General features: G+C 41.3%; 1 protein-coding gene across 32 annotated transcripts in view; it reads right to left on the bottom strand.

The window, feature by feature from the left end:
- CAMK2B (calcium/calmodulin dependent protein kinase II beta) overlaps positions 1-25,031 on the bottom strand; it is an 866,219-nt gene that overhangs the window by 161,028 nt on the left and 680,160 nt on the right. For 26 of the 32 annotated variants that reach the window (XM_078666806.1, XM_078666785.1, XM_078666796.1 and 23 more), the window contains 2 exons: positions 5,627-5,667; positions 3,117-3,188 (listed from right to left, as the gene is read on the bottom strand). In XM_078666806.1, the coding sequence (XP_078522932.1) occupies positions 3,117-3,188; positions 5,627-5,667 (113 nt within the window). The remainder of the gene's footprint in view (positions 1-3,116; positions 3,189-5,626; positions 5,668-25,031) is intronic. The other 6 variants (XM_078666787.1, XM_078666790.1, XM_078666788.1 and 3 more) reach the window with 1 other exon arrangement.

The following is a 25,031-nucleotide window of genomic DNA, read 5'->3' as shown; positions in this document are numbered from 1 at the left end:
CGAAATGCATTGGAATGAGGAAAGATGTATATTAACGCCTAACATGAGCAAACAAGAAATAAATGTGAATTAACATGTGGATTTAAGAATAAAAGAACTTTGAACAATCGAACTATTGGATGAACCATATGATTTAACAGAGCTGGTAGTTCCAGCACACCATACTTGTGCCTAGGGTGACACACCTATGATGTAATAGGTGTGCTACTAGTGGATTTATCGTGTACACACCAGGAGGGGGGTGATACCCTAGAGCACAGTTTAAAACGAACCATAAAAATCAAGGAGCGGGGCACAACCCATTGTCTAGAAGTTAATTTCTAAAATCCCATAACACAATTCTCAGTTTCTAAACAGGTGAAGTCAGAACTGGCAGAACTCCATGGAGGATGAAATAAAGATTCAAAAGTTTCTAATATAACGTCAAACACTGGTTAGAGCAAAGCTCTTCTCTAGAATTCCCAGATTCATGAGTTGCAGTAGAAATCTGAGATATGGTGGTCTCTAGGAGGAGAAGGAGAGCTCAGTTCTTTTCCCCAATTGGCTGGCATTAGGAGTGTCAAATGAGGGGGATATGTTACTAAACAAACTCTGCTGATGAGAGCTGTAGCTATTTTAGCACTGTTTAATGCTATTTAAAGTTACCGGAAATACTCATTCTGATGATAGGTAATGATTCAAGCATGTCAATATATCAAAAATCCAATGCTGGAGAATTAGGGATGACAATGTCCTCTACAATTTAAAAATGTCCTCTGTAGGTGAGCAGAATACACTCTCCCCAATTCACTTAAAGGTCAAAGACCTTTTGACTATTCGGTGCATGAACAATGATGGGTGTGCTCATGCTTTACACAAACGGGCAATATCGATAGCAATGGTTCCCAACACTCGCAGTTTCATGCATCATGTAATCTTTTTATATTGCAAGTTTGTATTTGGTTACCAGAGGTATATTGACTTCTAATATCTCTCTGCCAACAAAAGGTTTATAACATATTTCCTACTTGCATGTCGAAACATGTTAGCCTGGTCGACATAATGACTTGTCTCTGGGACAGACCATCATTTATACTGATACTTGTACCCAGGCGCCGAAGTATTTGTCAATAATCACCAGAGGGGTCAATGCTATGTGGCCTACTACTTTTCATCTTCACATAGCCTCTGAGGCTACCGAGCCTTCTTTGCTGGGATCTTAGGGTCTGATTTAGAGATTGGCAGACAAGAGCTCTGTGAAAAACGTGATGGATATCCCATCCACTTTATTACAAGTGCATTTATGATATAATGCACTTGTGATACGTTAGACAGGATATCTGTCACATCTGTGATGGAATACCCAGCCCCAAAAACTCTAAACCAGGACCGTAGTCTTTTATTGATGTAATTAGTAACTACTGAAGATCAGAAAGGTTTTTTTCACAGTGATAGTCCTCATGCAAGGCTACATTGTCTTATTCTGCCAGCTTTGCAAGGACCCCTCGATTTGTGTGGCTTTCATGGGTTTTACATGGTGTAAGACATCAAATGAGAAATGTTTAGTGCTTCTTCCCATAACTTACAAAGTGTGAGTTTGCTGTCTGTGATCTGTTCCTTCATGAGTGAAAAGAAAGTTTCACAGACTTTTGTTAGTATAGTTAGGTCTTTCAAGGATTGCTGGAATTTGTGTGCATCTAAGGTTACACTTCACTGTTCCAGTATAGCCAAAAGATGGTCTAAGAAAACCCAATCTTAATGAGTACCTAAACTGTGGTCTGAGGAGGAGCTTTTAGGGAAATTCTTTGCAAGACCCAAACTCTTTAAGGCATGGTTTATGTTCTCAGTCCTGAACTGCCTGCAACAATGACACAATAATACAGGGGTGCCTGCTATGACTCAGACAGATAGACACAGAGGGTTGGGGCCATGATTGTGGGAGGAATGCACGGGGTCCACAGGGAAATGCAAAAAATCCCTGGCACATTATACGCTTTCCCAAATGTTAGACTAAACAAACCTTTTGGTATGCTTGAGGGAGGTTATCAACATCCCTACTTGGGGCACTAAACGAACAGCATTTCAGAAATCCACAGAAAATCCAGAGAGCAAAAGAAAGGTCACTGGAAAGCAAAAGTGTATCATGGAAGTCATGGATTATCAAGGAAATCTTTGACCCTTCCCTGAGCCAGAGAGTACCATCCAAGTCGCACAGGACCATGCAAGTCAATGGCAAGCCACATAATGCCGAATGAGATAAAAAGTACTCTCTGACTCACCTCTAAATATCCAGGAAGTTACTGAAAAGGCAAAGGTTTCACAGGATATCAATGATAAACTCAGGGTACTCACAGACAAGCCAGAGGGCTACTGAATTCAGAGACACTCAATATTTATTATAGAGTATTTCTGTAGCACTTTGCACCAAGTGAAAAGCTGACAAGTCACAGAGGCAAATACATTAAATTAAGTTGGACGTTTATCGGCAAATAACATGCTGATTGAAATGGTTGAAGTTAGATTATCAGCCTATATAATTTACAATCAATGTACAGGATTGTGGTATGGCTCAAATGGACCCCAGAATGTTATTACCACAAGATCTTAATTGGGATAGAACTGTATATAGTAGGTCAAATAGCTTATCTCCTAATCCTAGAATTTTAAAAAGTCTGAACTGAAGTTTGAGCCTAAAAGCCTGAAATGCTAGTATCCAGTATCGCTACAGGTGCAGAACTCTTCAGAAATAAATGTCAAAACAAGTTAAGAAAGTGAAGGGTGCAGAGGGCGGACCATTGACATTACTCTAATTAAGGAATGTAGTTTAAAAAGGTAAAAGTACAATCTCATTAGGTAAAATGAGTGCAATATTTCTTCAGAAATGGTAAGGATTTGTACTACCGTAATTAGCCAGAACTACTACTATTGCAGAAGAGCATCTAGGTAGCTAGCTATTGTTCAGCAAAGCAAAAGACCAGGCATTCCATTAGTACTAGGGCACAGACAGATTGCTTAGTGCATCATTCAGCAGAAGCCAAGGCCTGCATAAACTAATATCTTGAATTCTCCCACGACAGTTGCCCCCCGGCATAACACCATTATTTCCCAGAGAAGTGAAGATAGGGAAAGAGATGTACCAGTGTGGCTGGGGGAATGGATCCCTTGGGGCTGGTCACTCCGGCATTGTTTTTGGTGCTGTTGGTCTGAGGCTGTAAGAGAGAAGCAATAAAAAGGTCTATATAATGCAATAAGCATCATAGAACAAAATCCCATCATAAATGCAAAGCAGAGAGGTTTAGTTGGGGGTGAGTGGTTCCTGTAAAACCACAGACTTGTGAAAAAGGTGGTACGTTCATCACTGGCAGGTTCGCTGCCCATGAGGAATCCACTACCATATTTACCACCACCATTATCAACAGGGTAAAGTAATTCCATTGCCTGTTTCTCGACTAATGCAGAATCTTCAAACAGTGAATTTATCGCCTTCACCACAAATTGGTGATATTAAAGTTACCATTTACCTCAATTTCAAACTGGTGTCGTTTAAACATCTGAAGTCATGCCATATCACGGCTGTCATCACTGCACTCAAATCAAAAGGAACTCAAAAAGTGACTTAGAACAGTACAATGAGACCATTCAAACGCGTTCTTTCCATATTCTTTCCCAAGGGTGCTGTAGCTTAATAAACTCCACCCATGTGGAGATACCACAGAGATCGGAGTGTGACTAAATTCTGGGCTACATATGTGACAAGGCCAAGAATATTTTGAGAGAGGCAACAAAAAACAGGTAAGGGGGAAAGGGACTAAGGATTTGAAGTGTGAGCTGGAGAATATGGGAAACGTTTAGGGGAATCCAATCGAAGGAAACATTTTGAAAGGGAACATAACTTTAAGGAAAAATGTACTGTGGGGTTTTAGGGTTCAGTCATGATTAATATTTAGGGTGATGAAAGGTTTATAGGGGTAAGGAATAATTGGAGTTTGGGCATAGCATGGGGTTTTTAGGATTCAGAGATGGGTGGAGTGTAAGGTTGTTTAGGGGTTTTAGTGTTCATGGATGGGCAGAGTTTTTGGGCTGGTGAGTGGTTTTAAGTCATCAGGAAGCGGTGGATTATAGATCTAGAAAGGGATTTTAGGATTCTGGGATGAGTCATATAGGGTGGAGGAGTTCTCATGGGCCGTGAATGGCTGAGGTTAAAGGAAGGTGAGGGTCTTTCTTAGGGTTCAGGGACGGGTGGTGTTTTAATGGGTTTGGGATGGGTGGGCCTTAAGTGTAGAAAGGACATTTTTAGGGTCCCGGAATAGGTTGAGTTAGGGGTAGTGAGTGATTTTATGGCTTAGGGATGGTGGATGTTTGGGATAGAAAGGGCTTTTAGTCTATAGGAATGAGTGTAGTGTAGGCGTGGTGAGGTGTGTTAGGGGGAAGGAACTGATGGTGTTTAGGGATTGTGAGGGTCAGCCATGGATGATGTTTACGGATGTGATGGGTCAGAGAATTAAAAGCATCCTAAGTAATTGTTTGACAATGTAAAAGATATAAATATTAAATAATGCCCCCTGATTAAAGCACTGCATTAAATAACTCCAACAAAACTGTTTCATAAAAGAAGACCATCAACCATTGTATATATATTTAGAAAATAAGCATTCAAAAGCCAATTTTGACCACAAAGACATTCAATGAATTGGTTTCAATGAAAAGGTAAATACCATTCATTCCGAAAATTTCCATTAAATAGTTTAGATGAAATTATTTCTCAGTAATGGTATTCCATGAAATCGTTTTTCTATTAAATCACATAAAAACAATAAATACACCTACTGGGTTGTCTCTGCATGCCCTAACCTTGCTTTAACATTGATGATATTACACCCATTACCTCTTTTTAGTGCCTATGCAATTGAGCAACCAACAGAATGCAGGGCCCCAGGGAACAGTAGTAGCCCCAGGCAGCAGTACATGCCCGAATATCCAATAGGATTTAGTTTATTGTACGGTTAATTAAAACTCACTATTTTAAAACGTACAAATATTTAAAAGAAGTCAATAGCTACATGTAAAACATAAAATGAGCGGGTGGCTCACATATTTAAGATCTTTGAAAGTCACGATTTGGATTTAATAAAGTCCTTTGGGGTTGGGGGGACAAGGTGCTTGCAGATTTAAGAGGCAAGGGTCTCCGGGGAGGTTAGCGCTGTTTTGGTTTGGCTGGTGGTTTGAGTAAACCCTAATGCTGTTTCGTTTAGTCTGCTAGCCACTATGTCGAAAAATCCAATAGGAGAACCCGTGCTGATGATTGGAGAGATAACTGCCACTCCTTAGTGAGGGGCTGCTGTCCTGAAGCAGACCCTACCTCTTTCTAGCCTCAGCAGCAGCTAAACCCCTCGGGATGATAGCACAAGAAAATAGACAAACAACAGAGTGCAAAAAACCCATCTACTACCAAAATATCTACTGTACTTAAATATCTTGATGCAAATATTTTGACATGCAATTCAATCCACAACATAGCCCTTTTCTGTCTATGTTTTAACAAGTAACCATCCAATCTCTGACAGCCGAGAGCTACCCGAGCCCCTTGATTTCTTGTTGAGTAATGGAGACGGCAGAAAGGATCGTCATAGTGGTAGGAGTTGCTTACCTTGCTTCCGTCTGTTTTCTTGTTAAGCAAACTCTTAGCTGCTGCATGGTGGAAGCAAAATGGAGAGAAAACAATAATAGAGAGTTGATGTTGTGTGCACCCTGACACAGGGTAGGAATTTATTGCACAATGTGAGGAAACGTTCAAGATCAACTAGCACACAGAAAGAGCAGAGACAGATGTGCTTGACTTCTAACATACCAATACCAAGACTAGCATCGACAGTCCCCTTCAGGACTCAGTTACTGACAACAAAAACATTTGAGGGTATGGCCTAGAAGCCTATTTTAAACACCTCAAACACCGAAGCAAGCATCCAGAGGTTGCGTTTTCCAAAAGGAAAAGAGATTCAAGGGCGTCAAATACACGCACGAAAAAAACAACAGTTGGAAGGATAACTTAAAAGGGACAGCAGAAAATAAATGGCACTTCCTCGAGCTAAAAGTCAATAATAGAAAATTTCTAGAACAACTGCACGAGGAAGCAACATTTGTGTGAAAGAAGAAGTTAAATAGGGAGATCAGATATTCTTAAACCAAGGTGGAAGTGGATTGCAGTAAGGGAAACCCAATACTCTTCTGTCACTTTGTTTTCCTTTGCCCATTGCCATTTGATGTGGCACACTAATGTCCTTCTGCCTAACTGAGGCAGTTTGCTCTACTCAATATGTGGAGTGATCCATGGTAATCAGTCATTTCACAGGGAAAAAACACAAATGCTGTTTTTCCATAGCATAAAGGAAAAGTGAAGAGTAAGGAGAATGCACTGCCTGGTGACATCACACTTCCCAAGATGTGGAAATCAGGCCGTCTCATACCAGTTATCTAGCACACTGGTCTTATATCTGTTATCAGGTTACTGCCCTCACATCATAAAAAAATCCAGAAAATATTCTGCACAAATTGTCAGTATTATAATGGAAGCTACTTTATTTAGACCACAGGGCAGTAAGTTGATTGAACTAGAAAACCTCCAGTACTGAATTACTTTAATTCCTTTGGAATAAGATCTTGGTAGGGCAGGAGAATGGGTGGATGCACTTTCACAGGAATGTACACAAGACGTCAAAATTAGCAAATCTTTGTCAAATGTGGGCAGTACCCAAGGGTTCACTTCCCCCTCAATTTTCTTGTGCAACTTTGTGTGTGACAGCCGGGTAACTTTATTTTAGCAATATGGGGTCTTCTGAATATTCCCATATTTTTCCAGCAGAATCATAAGCGGTAAGAGCTAACACTATAACGGTGCACTGAGGAATGAGGCTACTTTACCTTGCTACACATACATAGATGGTTAATCAAAAACTGAAGATTTCCATCTCTTGTCTTCAGTGTCATGAGACAGAGTTTCTAGAAAATAGGACTGCCTCAGAGTATGCAAAATTATCTTTAATAGGAGGTTACTATTACTAGAATCGTGTTATAAACTTAAATGCGGAATTCTTCGGAATGCCTTCCAGGCTTTTCTGTTCTAGGTTCATGCAATAATAAAGTCTGCAACTAGAGTGATTAGATATGGTCTTCTCTCTGTAATTGTGCAGAATAAGATTGTTTTCTCTATTTTGTTTTCAATTATTTAAAAAAAAAAAAAACTCTGTTAAAGATTACCACTGATTAAAGCTGTGAATTGGATACCTCAAAATATGTGTGATAGTAGGACATTTGCAAAACCTCAGCACCTCTGCATACTCCTGTTGCAGATTAAGTTCTAGTGTATCTTCCCAATAGTAAAGAGAACCACGATGTAAAGTAGGTTTTATGATGTATGCTTAGTGTAGGGGCATTCTTCAGTGAAGTTTAGTGTTTTCTCTAGCAATTAAAGCCTTTTAATCTATGACATGGGAAACCTCTCCTCAATTCTTGTGAGGCTACAGCTGTGTAAGAAGTGCACCGTTGCCTCTATGGTTGTCTTGTTTCCTTAAATCCAGGATATCGAGGACCATGATTTCTGTTTCTTCTGTCACTTCTGCAATGTATTTTTGTGAACAATCTTGGCAACGATCTGAGACAGAGCAGTGAAGTTTTGCACAGATATTGTACTTTCCCTTATACAAACGTCAGAAACTTTCCTAGCCATTTTCCATTTTGTAATATGTAACTATGTTTATTAACGATTTATGGATAAAAATAATTTAGCTTGTTCGATGGGTATCCTCGCTTCTGCAGTCACCATCCAGAAACCCAATCACATACATATAAAACCATGAAGTCTAGTACTCATTGAAAACCCTTAATTTAAATTAGTCTTTACGTGAAGTAGACATTTTCAAATGTGAACATAACTGGACCTGCCTTTCTGGCCTCCCCTGAAACAAGAAATTGCACTTCTTGTTCCAGAGGTGATCCTTTAGTGATGATTGAGAATGGGGGAACTGTTCCGGATATTAACCCCCCTTCCCAATACATCTCGACATTACCTTAGCGGAAGTAGAGTTAGCACTATTAACAAGTAGGAGTAGTAAAGCTCCGGGCACCGACGGAGTTCCCGTAGATCTCTATAAACACAACATGGAACTCTGGGCCCCAATTCTAACTCGCGTACTGGAAGCATCCTGCATGGTGGGATTGCTTAACACATGGTCCGCAAGCATCCTAGTCCCAATCTTTAAAAAGGGAGATAGGCAATCCCCCTCCTGCTATCGACCAATATCACTTCTGGACTCGCTAGGTAAGGTGGCGGGCCGTATTATTTTAGAGCGACTCCAACTATGGGCAACAGAGAACATGGTCCTATCGGACCTCCAATTTGGATTACGGGAGGGTCTAGGTACTACCGAACAGGTATTAAACTTAACACGTTTAGCAGGAAAATATGTGTCCGCAAAGGGTGGGTCCCTGCATCTGGCATATATCGACCTATCAGCAGCGTTTGACTGCGTCAGCCACAGTAAGCTATGGTTTGTTCTGCAGGAAATGGGGGTAGAACCAGCTATCGTGAATTTTATACGTGAACTTTATTCTGGGGCAAGTGCCCGAGTAAGGTATGGTACGGGCGGACAGTTGACTGCGCCATTCGCTGTACAGCGGGGAGTAAGGCAGGGCTGTGTCCTGGCACCCTTTCTTTTCACACTCTACACCAATGGCCTTGAGTTAGCCATGGTGGAAGGGTGCCAGGACCTACCACAAATCAAGAAACGCCCTATACCTGCCCTGCTCTACGCGGACGATGCAGTCATCTTAGCCCGTACCCCCCAGGAACTGCAGCGCGCCCTAGCTAGATACCACACACATATGGCTGACCTAGAGTTAAAAATCAACATCAAAAAACATATGTCATGACCTTAGGCAGCACCTTACACAGGTCTAAGGCAATATTCGTAAACACCAAGCTGGAAAGCGCGAATACGCACCCCTACCTGGGTATCGTGATAGATAATAAGCAATTGTGGAAACAAGCCATTGATACCAGGAAATTGCTGTTCACAAGAGCAATTGAGGCACTAATTAGCTTTTCGCGTAGACTGGGGAAGCGACCCCCAAATGAATTGATATATATTTACAAAGCAAAATGTATAGCCACTGCAATTTATGGGGCAGGGATATGGGGGTATAGGAACGTTAACTCAGTACAAAAAGTGGAAAATTTCTTTCTAAGATATCTCCTTCCACTGCCACAGGGCTGTGCAACCTATTCTTGCCACGCGGAGTTCTGTCTGCCATTTCTGACAGACCTGATAAGAATCCAGCCCCTTTTGTTGTGGCATCGAATTTGGACATCCACGAAAACATCATTCTGCCAAAATCTCATCCTGGATTGTCTTTCACTGGATAAAGCGTACAAGATAGGATGGATTGCCTATATCAGGAACTTTCTTTATGATCTGGGAATGGCAGACTATTTTCATACGCCCCAAGAAATCGCAGAGGTGTCTAGAAAATCCTTCAAATTAATTTGTATGACCCACTTAGAACAGCTGCGACTAAGTAATGAGGTGACTAAAAAAAGCGTACAACACTCGCTAATGGTACAAACAACACTCTTCATCCAGCCTTATCTTACTTTTAACTTGACCTCTTATGATAGGTTACTTTTAACTCTGTTTCGGATGAACATTTTTCACCATTTTGTCACCTTTCCCCGAACGAATGACTGGGCAAGCAGTCTATCCCCATGTGATGACATATCCACCCAAACAACTATTCATGAAGTCTTGTTTTGTAAATTTTATACAGTTCAAAGAAAACAATTGCTAATCCCCATTTTAAAGGCAATGAGTCTACGCAGATGTCGCCCAGCATTCCTTCAGTTGCAATTTTTAGGGGAAGTGTATACAGCAAACCAGGTAGCTAGAATCCTGAAATCAATGTTAAGATGTAGGGCCAGCTTAGACCGTAGTATGAATTTGACACCTTGATTATGACCTTGCATCTGCTTAAATGCTATACCGAACTTTTTCTAAACTTATCAAGAGATTGTTATTTATTTAATGCACTTTATCCTCATGTAATTTTAAACGTTCTCTCCTTTTCAACAATTTGACGGTATAACTATGGTTTTCTTTTTTCTTTTATGCACGTTTATGGTTGTACTAAACTATGATAACCAAATAAAGTATTTTTGATTTGATTTGATCCTTTAGTGAAGCTTTTGAAACAGTAATGTCAATAAGCAACTGTGAAACTGAGATTCTGTGACCCAGTTGCCCTATACCTGATACTTAATCTTTCAAAGAATGTAGAAAGGATGAACTCTTCCACACTCTGCATTACCCTTAGTGAGTAGGGCAGGCACGTGGCGAGCAACACAGACTTGACCTGCGCATCTGTTTTTGTGACGATTGCCTTATTTTACTAATTTACTTGGCTCATTTAAGGTTTTTGAAATTAACACACAGCATTTATGGCAGCCTCAAGGCACTGCAGATAGGGGCCAGGGCTCTTGTGACAATATGTGTGCTCAATGTTGTTGCTGAAGGGCATAATAATTAAGAACTTTAGAATCGGCACAGAGCCTGAACTGCTCAGCGTGTAGTAAGGATTAGTTACTTACCTGTAATCCTAGTTCTCATCCAGGGGTATACTCATCAAAGTCATAATCTATGAATAATCCCCGCCCATGTGCGGGATCCCGGAACATATAGAAAATACATATATATATATAAATATATATGCATATGTGAAAACATACTACTAATAAACAAAGAGAGAGTAAGGGTACAACAGATCACTCTTTTACCCCGGAGGAATAATTACATAAACAACTGAAGAGTGATGTAACAAACCACCACATACAGCAACAATATTGGAATGGTGAAGAGAAAACAAAAGAGTGAAAGAAAACCCAAGGTAAGTTGAATAAGAACCCTCACTCACCACCGGTGGATTCACCGTTTATCCAGTCATAAGCATGGATTAAACGATGATATCCCGTGGGGTTCTGTACTGAGGCGCTAGATGTGTTTATAATCTGCATACGAAGTACGTCCCTGTAAACAAATTCCACCTCTTAACTTTTATGACACAAAATATCTATACAGGGATCAAGCACAATTTAAATCTGGACTGCCAACGTTGTGTTCTAACATTGAGTACAAACATATGTCAGCTGACGCTCTGTGAAATGGTCTATTCATTCTATATCTAGGACATATCAACAGAACAGCCTGAATTTGTCTTAGTTGTGTTTCGTTTTACCTGATACCCCTTTAATCGTGGTTGCTACTACGTACTCTGCAGAAGGGGTAGTATACCTCAGCATAGTAATTTGACTACTTTCACGTCTGCCATATGGGTTTATTGTAAAATTAGTTTCCAGAGAGACAATGAGGTCATGAAATGTAAAACACACCTTTCTATTCAAAATACACCTTTCTGTCTGATGTAAAACCCCCCCCTTCCTTCACTGAACACGTCTGGATAGGAAAATTAGCCCGTCATGACTATTACCGGCCCGCGCACTTTATTTCTTTCGAATCAAGTGTTCCTTCTATATCCATTGTTTACCTTACTACACTGAGTAAAATCCCTGGTAACCTGGGTTAGCGCCGTGTAATTTTGACGGGGCCCCTTTAACCAACAGTGACTGTCGGATCGAATACGAGGTCACGTGTTTACCACGTGATCGCAACAGAGGGGATGTATCTCCACACCGCGCAGACTCTGCGTTCTTCCGGGCCGCGGTGTTGACAAACTAGGTCACAGGCGGGGAGACGTCCGCGTGAATGTAAGTGCTTTTTATAAGTTTTCTTAAGCTTCTTAAGACTAGCACGATGTACGGACATATCCTATATTGTAACACGACCTGTCCTAGAAATCGTAAATATAGTTGTGGACGTCAGCCTTAATGTCAATGCGTCCCTTTTTTCAAAGACTCACGCGCAGTATAGGGTAGAGCGAATATCCATTTACGTGTTAAATATGACTGGCTTAACCGTGCATATGATGGATGTTTTTTGCATCATTGTTTAACCTTATCTAAAACAATCAGCATAGTGCTTAGGTTTATTCAACATACGCGACAACAGCGCCATTTATTCTTCTAGGCTACCTAGAATAACTAGCACAACACCTTAATACACAAGACATCCGGCCACAAGATGTCAGTTACTATCTTAACAGTGCAATTCATTACGAATGTCTCTCCTCAGATACGCGACGTGAAGATTTCCCTCCACCGCGTTTGCCAATGAGGAGAGATTGTCGTCCTCCGACAGTGAGTTAGAGCCTGTTGTTCCCATTCTCCCTATGGTGTCTTACCGCTTGGCTTGAACTTATTGGTCATCTTCCGTCTCCTTAAATAGGAGTGATTTTGGACCTTTATGTTTCTTCAAACTAACTGCACCTGTGGGCAAATAGCTTTTAAATCCAATAAATCCCCCTAAAAGTAAGGAGTAAGATTTTTTGTAAATAAGGACTAAAATAGATCCAACTCATAGGATCCTGAGACCTGGGACCAGTTGTTGGGATTCCCACAATTACTTAAAAACTATTTGTTAACTCACTCTGCTAGGACTTCCCACTATGCAGAAGTAATGACACTGCCCGTTGATCTAGATTTCATCACCTGGGTGGTTAGTTGTGGTGAAGGATTACCTTGATTCATTTGTTGTTAATGAAACACTGTAATGATGTTGTGCTGACAATACATAACATTTTTCTTACAGGTATTGACCCCAGCTACCTGCTACTTGGGTCTCGACCGGCCTTAAGCCGGGAATATTTTGGAATAATTTTTCAAAATAATTTTTTCACATATTATTCCTCACGGTTGGGTGCACCTTAGTGCGTGCACACCGCCGGAGGATCACTGTCCTTTGGTCCTGATGAAAGCTGAGCGTCTTGGGCTCATCCAGCAGAAACATGTCGACCACCTCTTCACTTAGTGGACTAGGTGTCTCTAATCATTGAGACCTACCCTATGTTTCCACTTTAAAATGTTTTTAACCAATGCTGGTTGGACTTTGAATAAAATAGTTGATTGTCACAACTACCCATTTTTTAATTAACTGCACTCACTTATCACAGTTCGGTTTTACTGTTTGCACCCTCAACACTCACAACAATCCAGCTCCGCTGTAAATCAGGCGTTGCAGCACACTGGAAAGACGCTAGGTCCTTCCAGTGGGAACCCAGTGATGAAGCATGTCACCACTAGGTGGTGAGTGAGGGTTCTTATTCAACTTCCCTTGGGTTTTCTTTCACTCTTTTGTTTTCTCTTCACCACTCCAATATTGTATGTGAAAACATATACATGCAGCCTAAAATATTTCTATAATGGCCAGAATGCTGAAATTACATAGGTTTGTATAGTAGCACCCATGCTCTCCCAACCCCTAAGGAAGAAAGAGAGCAGTAAACATTTGTCATAGATACAACAATGCTTTATTGCCATAGAGAAACCTGTAATTGCTGGCAGTTGCCAGTAGGCAGCAGTAGAGTATAAAGAAACAAAGGAAGACTGACACCTTGCCTTTAAGGCAGAGTAGGGGTACCGTGCCTTTAAGACCTGCATGAGACCCGCTGCTCCCATGATGCACCACAGGTGGCAGTTAGGTCAGTTTTTTTTTAGGTGGCGAAGCACCCGAGTAAATCCGCAATCATCATACAATAACTTTGCGGTAATGCTCGTCCAGGGAGGCGGGTGGGAGCTTATGACTTTGATGAGTATACCCCTGGATGAGAACTAGGATTACAGGTAAGTAACTAATCCTTCTCATCCAGGGGATACTCATCAATAGTCATAATCTATCTGGGCCTGCTGCAGAGGCCTCATGTGAAGGCGTGCATTGGGCACGATGTAGATGCACAAGGCCATCGATCCCAGAAGAGAAGACACTTGTCTGGCTGTGGGACTTTGAGTGTCTAGCAGGATGGGCACTTCAGGAGCATTGATGACAACGTCTCCTCCGAAGGACACACGCTTTGTGGAGTCCAAGTAGGCGCCCAGGTGGTGTATTCGCTGGGAGGGTTTAGTACTGACTTCTTGTAGTTGACCTGCAACCCTAAGGAATGCATCAGACTGAGACAGTACGTTAGATGTTTCTGAAGCAGGACAGGCGTGGAGCTTTTCAGAAGCCAATCGTCTAGATAGGGATAGACGAAGATTTTCCGCCTGCGGAGGGAGGCAGCCACCACCGCCATGCAATTGGAGAATGTCCGTGGGGCGGACTTGAGGCCGAACGGAAGCACTCGATACTGGTAGTGGCGACGGTCTATTTGACACCTGAGGAATTTCCGGTGCTTTACTGAGACAGGTATGTGAAAGTATGCGTCCTGCATGTCGATGGCACACATCCAGTCTCCCTGGTGAAGGTGAGGAAAAATCTGGTGCAGGGCTAGCATGCAAAATGTTTCTTTTCTGATGCACCTTTTCAGTAGACGTAGATCAAGGATAGGTCTGTACTCTTTGCCCACTCCTCGTTTTTGGACTAGAAAGTATCGGGAGTATACTCCTTGATTCCTTCGCATGGGAGGGACCTCCTCTATGGCCTTCTTCATGAGGAGGGTAGAGACTTCGTCCTACAACAGCTGACTTTGAAGACGAGAAAAGTACCCGAGTTGAGGGAACACTTGCAGAGGAGGTCACTTGAACCTCAGCAAGTAACCATGCTGCACAATACTCAGCACCCACTTGTCCTTTGTTATGGATTTCCACTCTTCCAGGTTGCCAGATACACTCCCTCCCACCGGAGTGGCGAACAGTTGAGGAGGAAGCAACGACTGAAGGCTGTTTTGAGGCTGTTTTGAGGTGGACTGTTTGCTATTTCCTCGGCCTCTACCAGGGCGTCTCTGCTGAAATTGAGACCGTTGCTGTGTTTGCAATGACCACTGAGGGGTTTGAACTCTCTGTTGGAACGATCGCTTGTCGCCTTGAGGGAAGCGCTTTTTTAACTCTTTGCGTTTCTCCAATCCCACAGCTTTAACCGTGCCTATCTCCGCCTTCCTTTTAGTCATCTCGTCGTCGGCGTGAGACCCAAACAGAGATGTGCCATTGAAAGGAAGGTTTATTATCTTCTTTTGGGCATCCGGCTTGAGGCCTGTAAGGAGTAGCCAAGCCGAGCGCCGTGAGTAGACTCCGTGGGAGTAACTATGCGCTGCGTGGTCAGAAGTATCCGCTGCCGCACTGATTACTTGGTTGGCGTCAAGTCCACCCTCCTGGAGAATCTCGGAGAAGTCCTGCCGGTCTTCTTTGGGAAGCTTCTCTGTGAAACTAGTGAGATAGTCCCAGAGGGATCTATCATAACGTCGAGAAGAGCGGAGGCACTGGCATCCTTCATGAATGACCCTGAAGTGCTGCACATCCTCCTTCCATACAAATCCATCTGCTTACTATCCTTTTCCAGGGGTGCCGAGGACGAGGTGGAACCAGAATGGGATTTCATGGCTGCCACCACGATAACTGAAAGGTCTCTGACGGCGACTTAGACATCGACGGTGAATCTCTTCTCCCTTTCCTCTTCCTGGGGTCAGGAGAAGTGGAGCGTCGACGTTTTTGGCCTATCTTGCTGGTAGACGATGTTCTGGGGCCTCCATGGCCACCCACCTGATGTCCCTTATCTTTTTCCAGTATAGCATGGAGTTTGATTCGTTCTCTATCACGCAAGGTCCGTTTGGAGAACTTCTGACAATAGTGGCACTGGTCAGGATTGTGTGAAGATGGAAGGCACAAAATGCACACCGAGTGTGGATCTGCCAGAGCCATTTTCTTGTCACAAGAAGGACACTTTCTGAATAAAGCTGGCATACTGACTAAAAAATTCAGTGGAGCCCCACAGAAACAGTAGCAGAAGCCTTAATAAACCAGAAAATTTCGAATTTTCTGAAAAAAATCTTCTTCAATAAACAGTTTTAGTCAAAAACTGAAGAGCTCAAGCTCCAGGATCCTCTCAGAAGGAGCCGGAAAAAAGAACCGACCTTGCTGCCACCTGTGGTGCATCATGGGAGCAGGGGGTCTCCTGCAGGTCTTAAAGGCGCGGTACCCCTACTCTAATGCCTTAAAGGCAAGGTGTCAGTTTTCCTTTGTTTCTTTATACTCTACTGCAGCCTACTGGCAAATGCCTGCAATTACAGGTTTCTCTATGGCAATAAAGCATTATTGTATGACAAAGGTTTACTGCTCTCTTTCTTCCTTAGGGGTTGGGAGAGCATGGGTGCTACTATACAAACCTATGTAATTTCAGCATTCTGACCATTATAAAAATATTTTAGGCTGCATATATATATGTTTTTACATATGCATATATTTATATATATGTATTTTCTATATGCTCCGGGATCCCGCACATGGGCGGGGATTATTCATAGATTATGACTATTAATGAGTATCCCCTGGATGAGAACCATAGGTGAGCTAGGATGATCAAAAAGCTTTGGAAGTGGCAAACCCATGAGTGCCACTCTTGTCACATTGTAGCCAATAATGAGGCCAGTTTATATGGTTATGGTCTGCTGAAGTTGGAAACACGAGTACAGAGTTAGGGGCAGATTGTTTCCTTGTACGCAGAGAGAACACGTGGGTATTTAATCCGATTGTAACCCACTGCGGGCATTTCAAAGCATCAAAACTAGAAGATGCATGGATCTTCCACTAAATTTGTTACATCTGGCTGGCCCGGGAGCAAGTACATCTGGTGTGGTTGAACACAGGCAAGATCTTTGATAGCCAAGAGTGCAGCCATATACTGCCCTGTGCACTTGGCAGAGTCATGAATAGAGATTTTTTCCCCAATGCCTCCAGAGCAAAGGTGATTGAGCCCTGGTAACTAACTACAAACATCAGCTGGTCCCATCGGTGCTGGACTCATTGATGGTTTGTGCTTTCTTTATTTAGGCAGGCCAGCATAGTAATCTCTTGCCTCTCCTATGACCTCTTCCATTTGCTTCAATTTTACTTCTGTTCTGTGCCTTCCATTTTGCTTCTGAACTATACCTGGATGTGGTTTGAAAATGTAGGCTGTCTTCCCTATACAAGCAAACATCTATAAAGCCTTTGGTGTTCTGTGATGCAAAGTTGACATTAATCTTACAATAATGTTTGATTTTCTTTTCTTTGGGCTTCCGTTAAACAAATATCCAAGGCCACAATCACTACAAAAAAGCCTATTATGTACCTTATTTAGAGCTTGCTAGTCATCTAGCAAATTCACAAACTGTCCTCAATTTCGACATGCTTGGAATACAACTATGAATGGTTGACCTATTTCCCTTTTTATCTTTAAACAAAGTATTCTCCATGAAATGTCTTCACTTTTCACACTTTCCTTCATTGCTTATGTACCACTCGTGCTCAAATCATTCAGGGATAATTTAGATGTGCAATACTGTGGGGAATGAACTTGAACATGTTTGTGAATGTCCACCAAGTTTCACCCGAGTGGGCGTAAACCGTATTTGCACTGTGTTTCTCCTAACTTCTCTGCTACTCGCTTGGGAATGGTGAGAACAAAATATCAATGAAACCATATCAGGTTACACAAACATCCTGTAACATTGCATGCATGGAATTTATGCATGAGTAACTTAGGAATGTCTGATCTTGGGAATCACATCTAGGCCATACAAGATAAGTCTCTCTGAAAACATTTGCAAATCGGGCACTCAGTCAAGAACGCCTATGCAGTCTAACACCCCAGCAGCTCAGGAAACAGGACCTGTCGGAGCAATATAAGCTCACACAACCTCCAGAACTGTAATTTATATTCCTACAGAAAGTATGAGGGGCCTTGTTAACTGTCCCTTGGAAAAACTTAATGAAAGTGGAAATGTCCCAAAATCCTCTCTCAATTTTAGGAAAGATGATTTGAGGCTGTTAGTAGTACTAAGAGGCTCAAGCAACATACTTTACTCAGTAATTGGTAATCTTTTAACATTTTCACTAACACGAGGCATTGATGTTTGCATAGGATGTGTCACAAACCATTGTTCTGCTGCTACAGTCAACCGTGACTTAGGTCTTGTTGTCACCTAAGTTGAGTTGCGCCAAAGAATGAAAAAAGAGAGTATAAAATAATATCGAGATCCAGGTATGTGGAAGAGCATCCATTAAGGGAAATTCACTACAGTGATAAATGGATTAACCCAGTTTTCAAAGAGCAAGCCGTTGTGCTAATTTATGGGCCGCAGATGAACACTACTCCTAAACAACTCTCTAAACAAAAATTATACAAGTAATATGACCAACAATCAGTGATACGCCTTCAGTATTATTCAAAGTAATTCTCTTGGAATTCAACCTCTTGAGGTCAAATAAGGTGAGTTCATGATCACCAAGGAAGTGGAAAGGCTACCCCTGGGCATCAGGACAGATGACAAATATGTCACAGGGCATCTCTTGAATCCAATAAACAAAAGCTGTATCCTCAAGATTTAATGAAGAATCAGAAGACTTGTTCTCCCAAAAACTGGATTCTACTGTGTCTTCCTTTTTTGGGGGGTATGGTTAGTTCAATGTTGGATGAAGAACCATAAGACCACGGTCAACTAAAACACCTTGCAGAGACTTTCAGCCTCTAAATTTTCATTGAGGAAGGACAGTTTCCCACATTGGACAATTTGTGTTTTTTAGCTGGAATTGTCATTTTCCTTCCCTTTACTATTCTAGGTTCAGCGCTTTACAGACATCACATCCAACTGATTTATGAGCAGGTGGGAGGCAGTCCTTGTACTCTTTGGGTCAGTCTAACCATGCGGTTGTATGCTTACGGCAAGAACAAAACCTGAAAACATGCAAGTCCGTTTGATCTTTACACTATCAATCCGAAAATGGCAGCCTCAAAGTACACAGACAGACACATTAAAAAAGGAATGAACGTGTTTAAATTTTCTGAAAAAACACGGGAGTAAAAAAATAAAATATCCTAAAGGTTTATGCAGGGTTCGAAATATTACCATTCTACACCATGCAGGATCACTTAGTGTCATAGGAAAAATGTAAATCAAAGAGCACTAAATAGTATCTCTTTAGCCTCAAAGTGGATACATAAATAGATTCTAGGAGCATGCGCCTGAAAATAAGATTCTACACAAGAAATTGTGCATCTGGGACAAAAAAAATCTGTAATTAAAATTTTGGCAGCTGAGTTCTTACTCGAGTTATTTTCCTAGAAGCATCCCTGATAAAGGACAGTTATGTAATTATCAAGATGTTGCTTTTGTCATATACTGGTAAAGGGGGCATAAGGATGCTTGTAATGTGAAACGGCCAATTGCATTGTTTGAGTCCAATCGCAAGTAGCCTTACTTTACCAGAAACTTTAACTACTGTAGTTTAAATGCTAACTCAGGATTACTGCTGCATAAGCTTGCAGTCACCCCATAGCTGCTCGATATATGTGCTATACATCTAGGTAATTCACACATCATCAAATCGGATAAGTATGTCCAGCACTATTGGGAATTTTCAGTAATCTACATCATACATTTCCAGTTTTTGTGTTTTACTATTTAGGTGGTTTAACTCTAAATGGTCCCAGCGCTGCAAAATATCAACAAACATGCTTTTTGTCGTCTACAAGATTGGGAAGGCAGTTTTAGCAGTGTTACAACTACAACCACCTAGAAACAAAGGTTTGAGAGTTTGATTAACCTAAACTAACCTACAATTTAGGTTGTTTGAGTGTGACTCTTTTCAATGTAAGAAGGCCTACTGATGATACAGTCGGGTCTATTGGAAAGTTAACAGATTTCAATGCACATCATTTTTTCTGAACATAATGTCTGGATTGAATAGAGTCATATATATGTAATGTGGGCTTGACTCGTGGCTTATCCTACTTCCAACCTCTCAGAGGCAAGCCTAAGGTGTGGCCAACTAGTTTCCAGCTGTATTAGTTTTGAAGAAGCATCAACTTGTAAGGAAACTTCAGTCTTGCAAGGCCCGTCCTTTATTGTGTTGTGCCGGACTGTAAAACTAACAATTCGGGTTTGGACTTTTTGTTTTTTTTTAATAAACCTAGTTTCCATAATTGCAGCCCTTCTGTCCATAGACAATGATAGCTCCATTCAGGGGCGCTCCTGGGAATGTTCCCATGGACTCTTGAATGTGTACATCACTCCCGCCCCTTTCACCATCAATGTCGGGTATTAAGACCATGCTAACAAGATCACAGGTGGAAAAGGATCCTTACCTTACAAGACATGGATAGAAGGGCAAAGTCAGAGAGGGAAACGGGTGCACAGTTTAGTGAAGAGAAAATTGAAAAAGTCAGATGGAGAGGGAGGAGTTCAGAAGGAGAGAAAAGAGAAAGCACAAGTCAAGGTTCCATGAAGATAAAGACAGCAGACATGATTTTCTTGGAGGCATGCCACTTTGTCTTGCAATACAAAATGCGATGCACAGGCTTCAGCAGGGGTTAGCGTGCTTGGTGATAGAGGTGATTTCACATCTACTGTCACAACCTTTCTACCCTTGCTTATGTTCATGAATAAAGACTTGTGTACGAGTTGGAGAGATACCGCTCTTTCTTAAGAAATCTCAGCTGGCTGGTACTTCTGAAAGCTAAAAAGGGTTAGGGTATAGTCACTGACACATGGTGTGCCTAACATGCTGACAAACCTACATATCAAGTTTAATCAGTAAATCAGAGGCAAGAACTAGTTTTTCAACATGTCACTACAGCTGTAGCCATAACTTCCTGAAGCAGTCACTGAAACATCTATTACAGCAGGTGAAGAGCTCTACAAGCACTTGCACCGCTTTTTGCATTGATACAAGTTAAGTCTTTTCTTCCCTCCAGAAACCAACCTTCCTTTCCCCGCATAACACATTTGAATTTGGCATACTTTCTTTGCAAAGAGCAGAGTACAATCTGTTTGTTTTCCTACATTGATTTGGGATTACACTGGCCGGAGTGTTGGTGACCGCTTAGTTTAAACTGTGGAGAGATTACAGATCTTTGAGGTCATTCTTATCTACATACATTGGAATTATGGCTTTTTTTAAGGTGTCACTGTGTGTTTCTCAGGGCTCTGTCCTTTTGAGCCTGTTAACGTTATAGTCTTGATGATGGTCTCTCGGACTGTTTAGCCATCTGAGACCGAAACGTCGACAGTGCATCCACACTAAGTCTCAAGAAGCGACTAAAATAATTTACAAACATACTTTCAATGGTGAACGTATTTTAGTCAGAAAGTCTGCATCATGTTAGGTGGATATAGAGATCTCGGTTGATCAATATAACACATAGGAGAATTTGATTTGATCATAGAGGTTGGTTGTGTTTTTCACAACGATTAATTAAGGACCCTGACTTAACATTGTTAGACTTGATCATATGTAATACATAGATATATGTTTTCAAATGTAAATGACTAACATCAGTAATGTATGCTTATTTGTTGTCAGGGTCATAAAAGAAAATATTTTTTTAGAATTGTTGGCACGCCTTATCATTACCATTTAATGTTTCATTCCATAGACGTTGGATTACTATATTAACTGGATTCTGAATACGTATAAATGACTCCTTCAGGAGCCCTTTCCTTTGTGTCTGTCTGGATGAGGATATATGTTCTCAAACAATGGATTATGGCTCCAAACTCTGCAACACCCACAATTGAAGCAGACCCACCAAGACTTGTTAACTCTCACTCTCATCGTCACAAGTTTAGATGACCGAGTTAGAGGAGAACACATGGGTGACTTCTCAAGATAAACAAAGATATCCTATTTGGATGAAGAAGGTCAAGTAAAATTAGAAATGGTCCTTACGATACTTATTCTGAAACCTCTGCTCCACAAACTATTCTGAACCAATCTATTTTGGAAACTTTGAGCCCATCAATTAGAACAGACACGGTTTGCCTGTATTAGGTTATGTGACTATACTTTAACATCCTTTGTGCATAGTTGTATTCTTATAATGTTGCTTTGCTGCCTAACATTCAGTTCCAATAGAGAAGAGGTAGATTCAACCTCAAATGCATATCTGAACAGGAACTTGAAGGTGGCTATTGTCAGTGCAAATGACCCAGTAAATTAGGACTGCTAGAGTTTCGGTACTAAAGTGTGTTGTATCCCCTTAAATTGTCCTCCTCCTCCTTTACAGAGCCAGGTCTTTTGAATAGATTATGAAGAACAAAGGACTGGGATTTGATGACAAAATGTTTTTCATGTTAGATTTCATGTTCGTAATTTGACTAAATTAAGCCTCCACTCTGAAACCTGGATCCAGAGGAGAGGTGCTCATAGAATTTTGAGTAGCATATCTAATGTGACTGCTTTCACACCGCCTTCTGTGATCAAACTTGAGGTAAGCCCCACTTGTTGTCTTAGCTTTATTTGAAAGATTGAGAGTGTCTTCTGGAAAAAGTACTCTTGGCTACTAAAGCATTGAAAAGAGAAAGCCATGATCCAGGGAGTGATGAAAGATAGAAGATTCAAACTGTCCCTCTAATGGATAAGTTGTGGCATTTGAGTTTTGGTGCCATCTTAAACATTAGCACCTTGGGAAATTGGCCTTTAAAAAAAAAGAAATCTAGGAGTGTGCGGGAGTCTCCACCTGTTTTACACATGTAAAATTGGTAGAATCCAACTTCTGACCCCAGGGCGCTGCTAAGATATGTTTTCTTCCTCTGAGAGGTTGAAAATTGAGAGAGTCTTTAGTAGAGAGCAATATCTTTGAGTTTGTGGCGGAGGCAAAAGGATACTGGATGGATTGTGAGGAAGGTACCTCATGATCACTGTAGCATCTTTTGGCCCCCAAGTTACACCACGATCAATTGGCTGATTCTCACTGCCTCATAGTAAACATCTCACTTCTTCCTCTCTTTGTAGCTTGCTTAATTTTTAGATAAAACATGACTCAATATTTATCCAGAGGTGCTATGCAGGAATAGAAGTAAAATTATAAAGACTCAAAAAACTAAGAAATACCATCACCACATTCTTTGGTTGTCTAAAGAATGTTCCTATGTAAGTTGGTAAGTCTTTTACTACCTCACCTCTATCACTGTAATTCTTCACTTACAGAAATCAAAATAGGACATGTGGAAGCCTGTTCCTTCAAAAAGGTGTAACCATTTATTAATCTAAGGAACCCTTTAATAAATGGATAATTTGAGAAGGTAATATGAGCAGAAACAAAAGTTGGATAACAGTTCTACCATCTCTTAGGGCATGAAACACTTTTGGGTGCAAATAAATAAGCTCCTTGTTCAAAAAAAAGTTCTGAAGAGCTGATTAAGTAAAACCTCTTGGTGTCATGAGGTCCTCACAATAACGAGTGACGAGCCTGGGTTCAGCTTCCCTTTATAGCGAAGCCACCCAAGATGGCTCTGACAGGCTCATGAGCATTGCACTTACAGGACTGTGAGGCGCTCAAAGGAGCATTTACATACTGACGGAAGAATGTTGGTGCAATGCCAGACGGTAGGACTTGAAACGGCCATGGTCCTGACACCTAGGGACACTCAAGATATTAAGATGAAAGTCCTGAAATCTGAGTACCCCACCAAAGGGAGGGTTATAAGGATGCAGTGAGATCAATGGCTATTGAGGTAAAAAAAAAAAGATTAGAAATGCAAGCCCACTGTGCTCCACCAGAGCCTGCTACTAGGCCCAGTTCTTTCCAAAGTGACCTGGACTACTTACTGTCATAAAAACGAAGACTGGGAAGCTATGCTACACTTTAGTAAGCTGATGTCAGAGATTCATGGTCTGTAGACAGTACAACACTTACCTTTCTAAGGTAATCTGTATAACTGGAGGAGGCTCCTGATTTCTAATTGAGAAGGCTGGCTCAATGCCAGACTTTCAGGAAATTAACATAAAATACATTTTCATAAACTTAGGTACAGATTACATGTTGTGCAGATTGATGGGAGACATTCACCACAAGTGGGGTGAGATATTTAACACGTGGTTAACAGCTCCTATTCTGAGTTTTCAGCTTGGAAAGGAGGCATACAAATTACAATTTTTTTTTTTTAACCAAATCCTGCATATTTTGACTTTTTTGAGCCTTGTCCCCTAATCAACTTCTGAACGTGATCTGCCTGATTCTGTCAAATTAAAACAGCGGGTTGTGATAATTATCAGACAACTTTGAATTCTGATGGGGACGTTTCCTTCAAGATGGCTGGCTACATATACATAAATGGCTCTAGCAACATGACACCTATCCCTCAATAAAACCTCAATTTGGAATTCTCGCAGCTGAAATTCTGGTTTCCAATTGAAGGGAATTTGTCTCTCAGTTTACAATCAGGGCCTACCTTTGAAAGGAACACATTTACAAAGTCAGTTACTCACTAGAATACGCTAGAACCTATGTGGGTCTGCTTCTTTGAAAGCTGTTGAGATGCCACTTTAAAAACATAACCAATGGACTCGTATTCAAAAATATTTGAAAATGTTCAAATGTCCGTGACATGCGGAGACAAAACTTTCTCCATGCTAGGGACATTTGTCTTTTGCTTTGCAAGAATAAGGCCCCTCTTCAACAAGGTGGCCAGCTCAGCCTTCAGCCGTAATTAAAGTGCATTGATCACACCAGTGGATGGACTTTCAATACAAAGATGCCCGACAGGCAGGCAGTGAACTCCAATTATGGGCAGCTGTCATTTGACAGGTTAGATGAGGCCTTGGCTTTCGCTCACCAGACAGACTCCAAAGGATAAATGAGGCTGAAAGGCCATAGTTAAACAGTATCACCATACTACAGCAATGACCAACAATATTTTTTAATCTGTTGAGGACCAATCCCACACAGTTGGTCTGGTGAAGTAAGGCACCGACTTGAAAAGTCATAACTATATGCCCTGCATGTACCAAGTGATACCATATACAGTATGGTCCAGCCCAATGTATCCTGGCCAGTCAGCTCACTACTTTACAATTGCTTCAGTAGACAGCTGAGAGATACCCAGCTGGTTTGGAACAATTAGAAAAGAAATAGATGTACTGGGAAGTAAGGAAGGTGAAGATAGAACCATTCAAGATCTAGCCAGCTGACAAAATGCATCATAGC

Source organism: Lissotriton helveticus, chromosome 11 (assembly GCF_964261635.1).
Source record: "Lissotriton helveticus chromosome 11, aLisHel1.1, whole genome shotgun sequence".
In the NCBI taxonomy this organism is placed as follows: Eukaryota; Metazoa; Chordata; class Amphibia; order Caudata; family Salamandridae; genus Lissotriton; species Lissotriton helveticus.
This window is presented reverse-complemented; position numbering and strand designations above follow the sequence as displayed.